Source organism: Pseudomassariella vexata (genome assembly GCF_002105095.1).
Source record: "Pseudomassariella vexata strain CBS 129021 chromosome Unknown BCR38scaffold_1, whole genome shotgun sequence".
Taxonomy (NCBI): Eukaryota; Fungi; Ascomycota; class Sordariomycetes; order Amphisphaeriales; family Pseudomassariaceae; genus Pseudomassariella; species Pseudomassariella vexata.
The window spans coordinates 2,609,932-2,624,250 of NW_024467956.1; the positions used below are offsets into that span (position 1 = coordinate 2,609,932).

Consider the following 14,319-nt stretch of genomic DNA (forward strand, 5'->3'; position numbering starts at 1 on the left):
GGAATCCGAACTGGCCTCATGTTCTCCTTTCACTCCTTATCTAACTCGCTCAAACGCTGAAAGTTAGCTATGAGATTGTTGAAAATATTGCCTGTGATTGCAATGGTATAGGAGTAAATACGCCGTCGCGACAAGTGCACACATGCGACTACAACCTGGTTTGACCTTATTATTTCTGCTAAGTCAATTCATCTCCCTCGGTAGAAAACCAAAGAAAGGAAGTATTTGTAACGAGTTGCTTGACCTGATTAACAGCCATGAGATCACCCGAGAGATGTGTTGCAGGGTTCAAAGTCCTGGGGTTTTGATGGTTCAAATTTGGAAAGAGCGCCTCAGCCACATTTCCATCATTGATCACCAGCCTCGCCCCGGCCAAGAGGCCCACTGTCCCAAGCTTCGCGTCTCACACGTCAAGTACGAAAGCTAGCTTCCACTCGCAGTTCCTGGTCTGCTTGATCAAACCCAACCTTACACAATTGTCGCAATTTGACAATGGCCGACTACGATCGCAGAGGTGGCGGTGGAGGTGGAGGTTACAACAACCGCAAGAGACGGGTCAGAGGTAAGTCCCAGTAGCAGCCCGCCCAGTATCATCGATCGCGCCGGGGCAACTACCATTGGATGGCCTCACGCGCATGAAAGAGTTGGTATTGCTTGTATCGACTTGAGCTCACAATTGTTCAGATGACGATGAATACGACCGCAGACCACAGCGCCGCCCGCGTTACAACGAGCCGCCCCCCCTGCCCGTTCGCATCCGCAAACAGCTCTTGACCCTGGCCGAATCGCCCCTGCGCCGTTGGCACGAGGAGGTCCAGTCCATTGCGCACATCGTCGCCGACAACTACGATGGAAGTGAGCTCAAGGAAAGCTTTCTCGACCTGGTCGGTCTAATGGTGCTCGAGCAACCACTTAAGATCCCCTTTGTGGCCGCTGTCGTTCTCGTCGCCAACTCCCTGAAGGGCGAGATCGTTAATGATGTTCTGGCCCGCATCATCCCTCGAACCGAAGACAAGATTAAGCAGGGTGAATGGCGCGATGTTAAGCTCTATCTCAAGTTTTTGGCCTGTCTTCAAAGTTGTTTGGAGGGAGATGGTCTGTTCCCCGTCCTGGAGGAGCTTTTCAATCGCGCTGTAGAGCTGCAAACTAGCAGTTCTGAGGACACCATTGGCACTGAACTGGTGAAGATCATCCTTCTTACCATTCCATACATTATGGCTGCGGCCCCGGGACCGGAAGCTCAGCAGAAGGCGGCCGATCTCATGGACAAAACCGAAGTCATCGCATCGGAGCCGCATGCGTTGCAGGTGTTGATTGACCCATTCCACACGCCAGACGGCGAAGACAGCCCAACTGCAAACTCCAGCTTGATCGGGTTGCTGCAAAAGCAGCTGCAGAATGAGGCCACCAATGGGTGGGAACTTTCTTGCCTGCCTCGGCCTTGGAAGATGCCTCTCGAGGAGGTTGAGCTGCAGGAGAAGATGGACAATGCTCAGAAGCACGCCCTGCCTGTCATCGCCATCCCTGAGACGGTCGTTGCGGGCCCGCGGCCTCTGTTCCCCGAGATCTACTTCTCCGTCTATGTTAATCAGGAGATCGAGTCGGTCCCGTCCGTCACCAACATCGCGGCATCACTGATTCGCGACGGGTTGCTGGACACGATTAACCTTCTGGACTTCAACCGTAACGTGACGGCCCGCTACTTGATCGATGTGGACTGTTATTTTGCGGACGGCACATTCATCAAGCGGGCGACACCTTTTGACCGACTACGAGACATTGATGGTGGTCGATCGACGTGGAAACCCGAGGACGTGGCAGTCGACGCTGTCTTCTCACAACTCTTCCAACTGCCAACGCCTGAGCATAAGCTAGTCTACTACCACTCCGTTCTCACCGAGGCTTGTAAGATCGCCCCTGCAGCCATCGCGCCTAGTCTCGGCAGAGCCATTCGCCAGTCGTACCAGAACATTCATCGTACCGACCTCGAGCTTGGTCACCGTTTCCTCGACTGGTTCACACACCATCTCAGCAATTTTGGTTTCATGTGGAAATGGACCGAATGGGTCGACGACGTAGAGCTTCCCGACCTCCAACCGTGCAAAGCATTCATCATTGGCGCCCTTGACAAGGAGATTCGCCTTAGTTTTGCTCAACGAATCAAAGGCACTCTTCCAGAGCCATACCAGAGGCTCATCGGTCCCGAGAAGGAACAGGACACCCCTGCATTCAAGTTCAAGGATGCGCACACCCCTTTCTCAGCCGAAGGCATAGAATTAGCTGCGCTACTGAGACGAAAGGCACCGGATGAGGAGATGCAGCCAGTCATTGACCGCATCCATGCCGCTGCTCTAGAGCACTCGATCGATCCTCTCGTATCTAGCACCGATGTCTTCATGACAGCAGTCTGCTGGGTGGGCTCCAAGTCGCTGTCCCATGTACTGGCATGCATCGAGCGCACTAAGGATCGTCTGCTGGACATTGGCGCTGCCTCTGAAGCTGCCAGATTACAAATCATTACGTCGGTTGTGACTTATTGGTCGGCGCATCCAGGAACTGCTATCAGCATCATCGAGAAGCTGCTGAACTACTCCATCGTCACACCGGGTGCTGTCATCGACTGGGCCCTTGTCAGTGGCAAGGCCGGCTCCGGCGGCGAGGCTCTTAGCAAGGCTTGGGTCTTTGAGCTTGTGTTTAGCACCGTAGTCAAAGTGACGACGCGAGTTCGCCAGGTTGCAACCAGCGGTGCGGCTGATGGTACTGCCGAGGCGGAGGTCACGGCTATGCGCGAGCTGTTCAAAAGTATGGAGGACACCTTGGTCAGCTGGGCTCAAGGAACCAAAGACCAGATGATGGACCCTGCCGAGCCCATGGACGGTGCCGGGGGTAATAGGGAAGAACTTGTACAGCGGTGGGGATTGAGATGGCTGAGAGTGTTCCGACGACGATCCGCCATCGAGGAGGCATATCTCCTGACGGCCACGGCGAATCAGCAGCAGTCGGCATGAGAGCGACGCAAGGTACAGACCATGTATGATTTGCCAGGCTCGGAGTTGGAACCAAAATTTGCGGCCGGATGATGGGATCTGGGGTCGTAATTGTATACTTTTGCTTCATTCACATCGATTCTGAATAGGTACTTGCGTATTAGCTGATACACCTCAAAGACGTACCTGCACGACGAGCGCGCCCCCCCCCCCCGGCTCCCCCTACCCCCCCTTCACATAGCTGAATTTGCCTCAAGATGGAATTAACCCTTGTTACGAAATTTGAACACAAGATATCTTGCACAGTTTGCAAGGGTAAGTGCCGCTAATGAGTGCCTTGTACACGCTCTTATCCGAAGGTCGTCTTACCGTCTGTACTGTGCACGGCAGTCACGTTGGACGATTACCTACGCATACGTTGACAAACAACGAATTTAATCTATCGTGCGTGTCTCCTCTCTTCTCTTCATCGATGACGTTTGTACCGGAAGAAGCTTGTTGTGAAGAATACTTGGTGAGACAATAGCATCAAGCCAGACAATTTGAATATACGGATAGCACGTTGATTACCCCTGCGCAGTATGAGTTGCTTTTGATAAACCGCCGAAAATGAGATTGGTGTCGCTGGTTGTCGTGACAAATGTATGCTCCCCTGGTCCCATCTAACGCCTCTAGACGCCTATAATATATGCACAACGAAGAAGCGAATAGCTTCCTCCCATGATATCAATCTCGTGACGCGTTGTAAAGCGGTTCTCGACCTGCTTCGATCTCATTGATAATAACTGTTCAGTCTCTCAAGTCGTTTTGTCTCGAGCCAAGATGTATCGACCGGCTAAGCGAAGAAGGGAAGAAGTCAATTGTGATGATTGTGGCCGTGGACAAGGCGAATGCACTAATTGTTAGATACAATCTGGCAATGAGCACTATAACGACTCTAGTTTTGCATGCATGCGGTACGATATTCAGAAAGACGAGGAGCGAGACGAAGAAGACAAGCAAGAATCATCGTCCCTCTTTGTCATCAGGCCAACAGTATCGTGTACCTGCTTCAGCATCTTACTCTCCAGGGTATTTTCGAGAGTGGACAAAATCACTGCCACCTGTTCAACCCAGAGGACCAAACATGGGACTAAGTGCGCGGCTGCCAGCCCTCCGACTGCAAGCAGTCCCCTAACACCAAGCACTCCTTCTTCAGCTGAGCCAAACCCAACCCCAAGCTCCATGTCCCAACTTTGCCGAAATGATTTCACTCCTAGAAGAGCCCCCCCTGCGCGTCGTCCTAATCAAACTCTCCTCCGTCAGCTTCTCGGCCCAAGCCGCCATCCAAACTGCACACACGGAACCCCCTACGGCCCTACGGGACCAAGCGCAGCACTTCGGAGACCCCGAGGAAGACGCTCAAGATTCTTCTGCTGGCCAACGACACGCTGGGGCGTGATGTCCGGAAGGAGCTGCAGTACGATTTCGAGATTGCGGATGTCATGGGAAGGGTACTGCGGGGCGTGATTGAAGTGATGGAGGGAGGAAAGGGAGGAAGGAAGGTTGCGTGTGCACTTTAGAGGACCGGACGCTGGCGAAAGTCCTCGAACGCTGGGCAGTCCTTCTCGTCCAGGTTCTGGTATTGTTGGGGGTTCTGAAGCCGGAAGTGATTAGTTGAGGCTGGTTTGATTTGCCTAGATGCAAGTTTAGACATTGATTAGCCTCATGATTTTGAGTGCTTGTGCATAGAGCTTGTATATAGACGAGAGTGTTGAACATGATGCAGATACCAGGAAACCCCAGGGTGCGTATTATTCATTGGTAGCATCCCAGTGAACCTCCCTAATTCATATAGCCCATGAGAGAAACCTGCAAAGTGATTGAATTGGCGGCAAAAGCCCTTCAGTGGAGTGCTGTCATCTGCAAATGCAATTGTGTATTAGAGATGTATGTAAGTATGTGCTGACTGCCTCCCCAGATTAGCTCCCTTCCCGACCTTCAATACTACCACTCCTTAGTTGACATCACAAATCCTGCGCCTGGAGAAAATAATACAGCACCATGTTGAAATTTGAAACGACAACTGAGCTTGATGACTATCGTCAAGAAGATAAGCAAACACCCAACGGTTAACCCAGGCATTGAGAGTTCATTTGCCTCCTTTATTGTCTTCTTTGACGTACTCATTCTTCTATCTTTTTTCTTGCGACTTGGCTTGGAATGCTCTGATGTTGTCTGCAACCTTCTGGCTGCCATCACACCACTTCGTCATTGCTTTCAACATTCTCATTGGGCACAATCTTCAACAGACACCAAACAGCGCGCAGCTGATAGAGACCATCGGTGTATCCGTCCTCGTTGTCATCCTCATCCTTATCTCCGATCTGAGACTGGACACATCTGCAACACAATGCCCAAAGAAAGATTTTACTGGCTACATGTTCAGCCAGTCGAATCCTGGGAGGCTTGATGAATTTCTTGGCTCTGTAACGCCGTCAAAACACCAATATAGTAGTCTTAGCTTCCGTAGTCGTAAAAGGTCTTCTATGGGTCCCCTCTTCCAGACAAGAAACGGAAAAGCAGCGCAATCAAGTCCAAGAAACCCCCCAAACTCCGGGCCCGCGATCCATGCTAATTCTGGTCATATATCACGATTTGAAGTTTCTGAATCAAAGGGAAGCTGGGGTAGATCTTTCACCAGCATCGCCCGCGGCACTAGCTTGCTCTTTGAAGGGGCGCCTAGCTTCAAGGCCATACATTGACCGGAGCATCCATGCGAAATTTACAGGATTGAATGCGCCTACCCTTGCCCACTGCAGGATGACTCACGGGGGCTGCGTGTTGAAGCCTCGGTTGGCGAGGTAGGCGGCCAATACCTGATTTCAGGGAACCCATTGCGATCCCGCCTTTTTAAAGCATTGCAGTAGCCTACCAGTGACATATACACTGGAACTGCCGAATCATCCAACATGGTTCATCAGAAGCTCAGCGTTCTAAACCTTGTCGTATGCATATCTACGTACCACTGCTAAGAGATTTGATGAATTAGATTCATACTGAGGTTTCATCTCCACGTAGTACTAATCTACTAATGAAACATCCTCATCTGGTGAGTGACTCCACTGGAAGAGCGATCTGTCAAGATGGCATCACTCCTCAGTGGTAGTGTGGGCTATGTGTGACATATTCCCGTCTACGCCGCGTGGTCTTCGAGGCCGGGAAGACGAGTGATTGAATGTTTTCTGGTCCAAGTCAAATATCAAGTTTATGTTTATTACATCGAGGATGAAAGCAAGGAGCGCGAATAATCCGCAGCATGGCGGGATAATAGTACATCTTCGTGGAGCCGTCATTCCCTGAAAGGCACCTTGCGCAGGGATTTTGACCACGAGTCACTAATGTGAATTCAGACGCAGAAAGTAAGAGGCATTTAGTGGTAATCATCGAATTCATCGAGCACGCCGAACTTTTGCGACTGGAATCAAAATCCAACGCACTAATGCACTATCTGAGAAGCCTCTGTCCATTTAGGAACCTAAAAATACACATGGGTTTTGGGCCTGTTTATCTCTAGCTCTCTGCAAGTATTCCCCCAGTGTAGTCCAAAAGATAGTCGTGACGACACTATCTAGATCCAGAAGAGGTGGATGAATCATGCGAGAGGCGAGAAGAACTATAGCTGAAAACTGACTGCTTTACTGATTAAAATTCCGGAGTGACTCATCGGTGCTGAAGTAGGGAGGAAGGTACGTCCTCGTATCATGGGTTGAGTGAGAGAGAGCCATGCCGAAAATGAATCGCGGGAGTTGCCTAGGAAAAACTCATAAAGCCCAAGTCTATACGTCGAGACGTGAACTTTTCATGCAAACCCGCCAGGCCAAAGAAATGGGTGAGGGGGTAAAGAGGTATATATTGACGCTGAGCTTTGGTGGAAGCTGACAGGATGTCGACGATGGGTCTAAGCCTCACCATCCGAGAGCATGTCATAGTTGAGCTGGACTGCAGATATGGGGGCGTCACCCTCGAAAGAGCCGTAGGAGCCGAAGTCATTGCCATAGCCACCGTTAGCGGAGGCCTGGGACATGACGGACGAGGGCAGCTCCTGCTTGAAGGGCTTCGGGCGGGCCTGGGGAGGGGGGATCTCCATGAGATCGTCGTCATCAGCCTGGTAGGCAGCGGGAAGGGTAGGACCGGCGGACGATTGGGAAGCGGCTTGCATCATGGGCTGAGGGAAGTACCACTGTCCCTCGGCAAAGGTGGACTGAGTTCCGGTCTGGGCGGGCTGAGCATTGGCCAGTTTCAGGGACGAGGTGGCGTTGGCGTTGGCGTTGATAGCCGTGGCGGGCTTGGCCATCTTGGAAGGTCGCTTGGACGGGGTCACATCCTGGGAGTAGTCACTGTTGCCCAGGTCATCGTCATCGCTGACAACATCGACAGCTCGCTTCTTGCCAGCAACGCTTCGCTTGCCAGTGCCGGCCCTGCTTCCGGGGGTTCGGGTGGCGGCAATTTTGCGATCGCCAGGCGTCGAGGCAGCAGAAGAGGGTCCACCAGCCTTCGAGCCGGGAGCAGCGCTACCGATCTGGACCTTGGAGGGGTCCTGGCCTGCGGCGAGGGCGGCCTTCTGAGCCTTGCCGAGGTTCTTGATACTGCGGAATTGGAACTCGATGCCATCAGGGGTCGATTCACCGAAGAGCGCTTGAATGGCTGTTACAGATAATTAGCGACTCTGAAGTAGCAAGCTTGGGAAGCAATGAAACAGCAAGAAAATAGAAACGGATTCGCGTGAATGGAAGAGTGTGGTCAATTGCGTAGCAGCAGCAGCAGCAACAACAACAACAACAAATCTTACCTCCAGGCTCGGTCGGAAGGTCAGTAGGGTCCTCACCCTGCTCGACGCAAAGATTTTGGGCTTTGGCCAGCAGCTTGATAGGACGAAAGCGATGCTCAATGGATGAAACTGTAGCGCCCATTCCGACGCGCTCTGCAATGGCTGAAGAACATGCTGGTTAGAATCACCACCACAACTTGAGGGGGATCCATATCGCATTTGATGGAATATGGAATAACAGTAATAATAAGGATCGAAACACACGTACGACTTACCCTTGAAATCCAGCTTGGGGCCAGCCGAGGCGATGACGGCCGCTAGCAGACGGGTCTGGGCCTCGTAGGTGCGGAAGTTGGTCTTGGCGGGAGCCATTATGACGATGGAGTGGGAGGAAGAGGTTAATGAAGAAGGATAAAGATGTCGATGGTAGTTTCCGACTTGATTGCTAGGCCGTTAAGGTGGAAGGCTGCTTGAGAAGGAGAGTGTATGGCTGCGTGATGGGTCGCGCCAGGTGATGAATCTGTATGCGGTTCAGAACTAGTAGGGGCAGATGACACTGGCTGAGGCACAACCAGCTGTTGTAGCTTGGATAGCAGTTCTGCGGTGAGGTGATGAGCCTGTGTTTGATCCTTGGTGTGCAGTCTCTGGGATGTGATTCGTGAAGAGTCGCGACTTACAAGTGAGATGGATATGAACCTGCTTGGCCAGGTACCAGGTGCCTGCCGCACTCGACAAATTTCCAATGTGTAAGCTGTGGTCTAAGATGTAATGAAGAAGCTGCTCAGGCAAGAACTAATGCAGAGCCTCAAGGTGGTGCACAGCTGTGATGTGTTAGCCTCCAAGGGTGAGACGTAGGGACGAGCTGTCGGTGCCTACTGCCAGCTTTGGAACTCAGATCACAATCCTATCGTTGTGACAAGATGAGATTCTTGAATTTTCATCAGGGGAAGATACTAGGCACTGTACTTACGCAACTTCACGGCCGAAGATGTCACTTGCACTCTGCGTTTGACGGTGGCAGGTGCCTCGGAACTGACGCAGGGTGGTTGTAACAAAATTTGTCGAGTTTGCTAGAATCAAGTCCACTTTGATGGTTTAGTTTGGGGATCAAGTAGCAGGAGGAAAGAACTGGACGCAGCGGGTTGTACGCTTTTGTCTGGAGTTTGCAAGATGATGGAAAAGTGGTCCCAGAGACAGACGGCAACGCATCGAGGGAGGCACAAGGCAACTAAACAGCCCCAAGTAAAAATAGGTAACTGGATGTTTCCAGGTGAACGTGGGTACTAGACCTCGCCGAGTGAACATAGACAACTAGCCCTTGTTGAATGGAACCAGGCAACTTGCCCATGGGTGAACGCAGGCTCGATAGGGGCACTTGACATGTGGTTGTGACCTCCACCGCTCCTGTCTGTGGATGCAGACGTAGCCGCCGGCTTGTAAATGGAGAAAGTGGCATGATAATATATTTAGACTAGGGACTCACCTTAGTATGTTGTGCTTCGAACGACCGAGGTGTGAAATATTCGTTGACGCCAATATGTTCTGTTGTTGTTTTCCGAAGAAGGAGTGTTGGTACTAAGCATTGGTGGAGACTCTCATGCAGAGTAGACTGCGGATGTGTGCAAACTCCTGCTCATCCAGTGAAGCTAAGAGGAATGCTCCTGTTCCACTTATTGACCAAGGGTACTAAGGGTATTGGTCTATCAAGTGGCCTGAGTTACCCAAGTCAGTTGCTTTAGCTCTGTCAATTTGTTCCATGTCTTGCAGCGAGTATAGTCACACATGCGCCAGAAAGAGAACTTGGAGATATAATGATGAAAAGGCTTATCAAAGCTGTTATAGTCATGCGGCTTTCAGAGTGGTTGACAGGCTGTATTGAAGTCCTGTAGTGAAGCACATATTTGAGCGTATCCACAGAGAGCTAAAATATCACTTACGGCATGTATATATATAGCAAATTCCTGCGTCTTGTACGGGCGGAATGGGGATGGTAATGGCCGAATTTGAGGTTGAAGCAAAGTGGTGGCCTGAGAAGGCTCTACAAAATTTGAGGTGGTTGGGAACTGAAGGGCAAATCGGTTGTCTCGATAGGCTCTTGCACCTCGCGGATTGCCGTGCCATTGCGTGTGGATTAGATAGTGGACTATCCCGACTCACTATCAACATTGAGTCTTTGAAGTGCATCGAGCATATGGAATCTAGATTGAACTTGGGCCTTAGTCCGGCATAATTCACTCAAGCGTTGGTATGTCTACAAGAACCATTGAGACTGAATTGGCTTGTGTATGGTTGCTGTATTCTCGGTGTTGGTTGTACTCGCTAACCCTAACGCACGTCAGTGCACGTCTTTCAAAGAGGTATGAGCTCATGTTTCTCCCAATAACAGGGCCCAACTTCTTCCAGTCACACCAAAGATTGGACACAACCACACGGCAACTTGCAGCATTAATATAATTTCCAGATCGACGATGCATACTTCCTCGAGTAGAGATTGAATTGGCCTTTATTCGCACAGTAGGAAAGTGGAGTTCGGATTTCACATGGCATGATAATACAGATCATAGATCGATTAGAACCAACAGACGACTTGGAATTAATACGTCTTCTCCCCAATCGGAGTCATCCTGCCTGTAGGTGTCCGCATCCCGTTAGACATCCTCGGGAGATGAGGCTTGATGCCGGCATAGGGCCACTGCTGCACCCTCGTGGCAACCTCCTTCTCTCCAAACATCAAGTATTGAATCCCGAGAAGCGAGTCACAGCATGCTTGGAAAATGCCGCACAGCTTGAAGGCCCAGGGTATTGCCGTCATAGAGGTGAAGAACCAAAACATCTTCATCGCATCTCCGAGCAGCCAGCTAGCCAAAACCGAGAGACGGAACCCTTTGCACGACCGCGATCGCGCGTTGGCGAACAATTGGGGTAGCGGCAACGTCGCCTCGATCGAAAGTCCCATGTATCCAATGAGCGCCGAGTACCCCGGGTATATGTAGCCGAACGGCGCCAGCATGAGCTCGAGAACGGTCAAGGTGATGAACAAGTACAGCAGGAACTGCCAGTACGGTTTCGGGCTGCGCCATTGCCAGAAGTTATACGGCCTCTTTCCTCCCAATAGCCCATCCGAGGCGCCACCCGAGAAAGGAGTCGCGGCATCTCCGCCCTTCGAAGCGGGACCAGGTCGGTTGTCGAGGGCGATCTTGAGCAAGATGGCTTGTATAAAGATCATGCAGAACGACTGGACGAGGAGGGCAGTGTCGAAGCGTGCGCCCGGATAGTAGAATATCCTGAAGCCTAGGTTAGTATTGTTCCCCAACCAGCTAGCTCTTGCCTAGTGAGTGTGCCGAACCTGAGAATAGACGCCACAAGCATGATCAACGGGATGTCGAGAGAGAAGCCCGCACTCGACCGCGTCCGGTGCATCGACAGCGCCTGATCGCTGTACGACAGAATGGGGGACAGGATCAGAAATATGGGCGCGGCATAGCCCAGGAGCGACGTGAAGAAGGACATGTTCAAGATTGGCTTCGCTGGTGATCTCAGCTGCAGTCGGAGGGCGTGCTGTAGAAAACGAGATGGCAGCCCTTGGCGTTGCGCGGAGGATTCGGAGGAAAATACAAGCCTACAACAGCACCACAGCCAGCCATGCAACGAGAATCACCAAGCACAAGCAAAAGTCAAGAGAAAATTGAGGAAGAAGTAGAAGATTCGAAGCTTGGCCCCTATCATACACAATCTGTCCCAGGGGCTCGTTCAACGGTGGATCTAACGCGAGCAATGAATGGAACTTTTTTCATCGTTGTGACGGCCGGAAATGACCCGGGTGACCATTGTGGCCGAAGTGTGACCATCAGTGGGAGTCCACTGTACGCGGGGCCTTCGGGGCGGCATTTGCAATGCGCCAAGACAGCATTGCATCATTCGACCATTCATTGGGTTATCGCCAAACTAGTATGCAAAAGCAGCAAAGTTAGTAAGCAACCACGGAGGATAATATCCTTCATACTTGCTCATAAGGTATGGTATATGACTACGGTTGGAGGTCGAGCAGCATTAGCGATAAAATGTCTAGCAATAACCATGGCGCATCAAAGGACAGGGAACTAAATTACAAGTCAATTCTAGTAATGTTATACCCATTCCTCTATGTGACGCCCGTCGCCCAAGTCAATTCTAGACAGCCGCGCCTTCTATAATGTGATACCGACGAAATCCACCGAGCTCTCAGTATACACGTCTACATATTTTACCAAACGTCCATTCCGCAAGTGACGGTGTTGAGGTTCTCTCCACGGCCGTGCATTAAGCACTTACGTCTAGATGTACTTGCATTTTACGACGCACTGATACACCGGTTAGCAACCACTGCTCCTACATTCCCACGACGACTCTAGGGGTACAGTCTCGTCTCAAGACAAGTTTTAGAGAAAGTTTCGTTCAGCAACCTTTGCTCTTGGGACGAACCAGAAGGGGTGGGGTATTTGAGTTCGCTTACTAGGATCAAACATAGCTCCCCCATGATAGGTCTTCGTGCCACCGTTGCTTTTGGATTGGAGGGGTTCAAGGTCTGCCTCGAATGCCATGTAGTTCATGAAGTTTGTGACCTGTCCGGATATATTAGCTTCTTCCCAGCGGCAGCACGCAATAGCGACAACGAACGGGACGGCTGTGCCAGCGCCCACCACCGGGCTCAAACCATCCGAGGTGGCCGCCAAGCGACGTCGTGCAGAGGACTGTGTACGGATTCTGCTTGACCTCCTGCACTGGCAGTGCTTCGTACGATGAGATCTGTGACGACGAATTAGTGCATCATGTTCGGCCTCGCGGGACGTACCGACTGGTTGTACTTACGGGGTCATCCGTTGAGTTGATTGCCATGTATGGAATCCGTATGGCCATTACAGAGTCAACGCTTGACGCATCGCGGTAATATGCGTTCTCTGTGGGGTATCCCCATGCAGCACACCTAATGGAACCCCGTCAACAGCTGCAGGTGACGTATGGGTAGGCTAGCACTCACTGTACTTCTCTATCAAATTCGTAGAGATACGTAAGCTTGGAGATCTTCTCTAAGTCGAAGTCTGTGTATTTCTTGATCTCTGTCTTGTTTGTCTCTGCTAGTTTCTTCATGGCGGCTGTGACAGGCATTAGTCTCGATGCCAGGTTAGATAGATGAGAGGGATTACTCACTGCCAAGAACTTTCGAGTAAACATGATGGCCAATGAAAGTCCGGTTTAGAGCGTTGTTCGACGTCTCCAGATTCCATGGGTTCGCGCACGCCAGTGCCGCTTTGAGTTGACATCCTGAGCCTTCCTCACCAAGATACTGGCCGTATAATCAGCGACAGCAACAATCACTACAAGGTCAAGCAACTTACATTGGTAAGAATGCAGGCGCCAAGCGAGAAGCCGATTCCGAATAATGGGCGATTGGGAAATGTCTCCCTCAGCCATTTGACCGTTTGTCGGACATCCCACGTTGCCCTCGCATTGTAGAGAAGCCCGCTCGTGATCTTGCTCTTGGCACAGCCCCTGCTGTTGACGACGCAGGCCTCCCAAGCGCCGCTTTCAAGTAACGGCGCGATGGCATATCTGAGATAGACTTCATGCGAACCACCAGAGAGCCCGTGCAAAACAACAAGCATGGGCCGCGAGTCATCAGAGCCTATCTTGAGAAGCTCATCTTTGCTGAAGTACACTGTCCTTGGGGGCAATGAGTCGTCTTCCTCTTCTGACGGGTCCTTGGCGAAAAAATCCACGGCAAAGCTGCCAGCATAGCCACTGTGATCGGCTTCGAAGAGCTTGCGTCTGTAGTGCACTGGAGGCGCGTGTTTGATAGCGGCTGTCCAGCAAGTCTGAAGATGCCCGTTGAAGAGCAGCGGGTTGAGCTGGCAAGTGGGAACGGTTTCCTTGCACACATCCACAAAGCTTTTGGAGGAACCATCCTTCTCCTTGACAGTGATTGGTGTTGCAGAGGCGTGGAAGTCGAGCTTGGCTCGACCAAGCCAATCCATCTTTGGTAACTTGAGTGCAGGAGCTCAATGGTTCTCAGCCACCTATAGACCCTGAAGACGACTTGTGAAGTCGCAAACTCCAACCCCTACCAGCTTCTGGTGGTCAACTGCAAGGAATAGCGAACAATCTTCAGAATCACGCATCAAATGCTGACACCGAAGATGTCACCCCACTTGCCTCGGCTTACTGAATGAAGTTCTTGTATGTTGAGTGGTAACCCCTCCTTAATTCACCGGCACCACGTCCTACCTTCTCGAGACGTATGGAAAACGGTCGGTTTAAGCGATTGACCGCAATTCCACTTTAAGCCACTTTTATCGATTCGCAGTGAATGCTCCGACGAAGATCTGGTAACCCGATTGACAGGGTCCAAAGTGCGGCTCACTTCCGCGGCGCTTGGGCCGCCTGCACCTTCCCAATCACCTGATCAGTTTAACCTCGTGTGCCGTTTCCAACGCGACCGCGCACTCTGGCCCATGGTTTCTCGAAATGCGCCCTAAACGACTGTAA

General features: G+C 51.3%; 4 protein-coding genes across 4 annotated transcripts; 1 reads left to right on the forward strand and 3 right to left on the reverse strand.

Annotated features, from left to right (window-relative positions):
- Positions 1-492: 492 nt before the first annotated feature.
- Positions 493-3,008, forward strand: BCR38DRAFT_331149 (MIF4G like-domain-containing protein; the record flags this gene model as incomplete). The annotated part of the gene is made up of 2 exons (XM_040855033.1): positions 493-562; positions 685-3,008. The coding sequence occupies 2 exons, from the start codon at positions 493-495 to the stop codon at positions 3,006-3,008; spliced, it is 2,394 nt and encodes a 797-aa protein (XP_040721206.1).
- A 3,919-nt stretch (positions 3,009-6,927) lies between these two features.
- On the reverse strand, positions 6,928-8,169 carry BCR38DRAFT_404681 (uncharacterized protein; the record flags this gene model as incomplete). The annotated part of the gene is made up of 3 exons (XM_040857864.1): positions 6,928-7,673; positions 7,819-7,950; positions 8,073-8,169. 3 exons carry the CDS (start codon positions 8,167-8,169, stop codon positions 6,928-6,930), a joined length of 975 nt encoding a protein of 324 aa, XP_040721207.1.
- Positions 8,170-10,185: 2,016 nt separating this feature from the next.
- On the reverse strand, positions 10,186-11,560 carry BCR38DRAFT_14348 (uncharacterized protein). Its single transcript, XM_040853650.1, has 2 exons — positions 11,144-11,560; positions 10,186-11,081 (listed from the first exon to the last, which is right to left on the reverse strand). The coding sequence occupies exons 1-2, from the start codon at positions 11,305-11,307 to the stop codon at positions 10,391-10,393; spliced, it is 855 nt and encodes a 284-aa protein (XP_040721208.1). The 5' UTR covers positions 11,308-11,560; the 3' UTR covers positions 10,186-10,390.
- Positions 11,561-12,215: 655 nt separating this feature from the next.
- BCR38DRAFT_331805 (hydrolase, alpha/beta fold family) lies at positions 12,216-13,808 on the reverse strand (the record flags this gene model as incomplete). Its single annotated transcript, XM_040855092.1, has 6 exons — positions 12,216-12,398; positions 12,454-12,582; positions 12,646-12,760; positions 12,815-12,929; positions 12,985-13,120; positions 13,173-13,808. 6 exons carry the CDS (start codon positions 13,806-13,808, stop codon positions 12,216-12,218), a joined length of 1,314 nt encoding a protein of 437 aa, XP_040721209.1.
- Positions 13,809-14,319: the final 511 nt, after the last annotated feature.

What these genes read in the sequence shown, in the direction of transcription:
- BCR38DRAFT_14348 (XM_040853650.1), bottom strand. Translation starts at nt 11,307, where the DNA reads ATGTCCTTCTTCACGTCGCTCCTGGGCTATGCCGCGCCCATATTTCTG. An exon ending in CTTGTGGCGTCTATTCTCAG is followed by an intron (nt 11,082 to 11,143) that starts GTTCGGCACACT and finishes CCTAGGCTTCAG; the next exon opens with GATATTCTACTATCCGGGCG.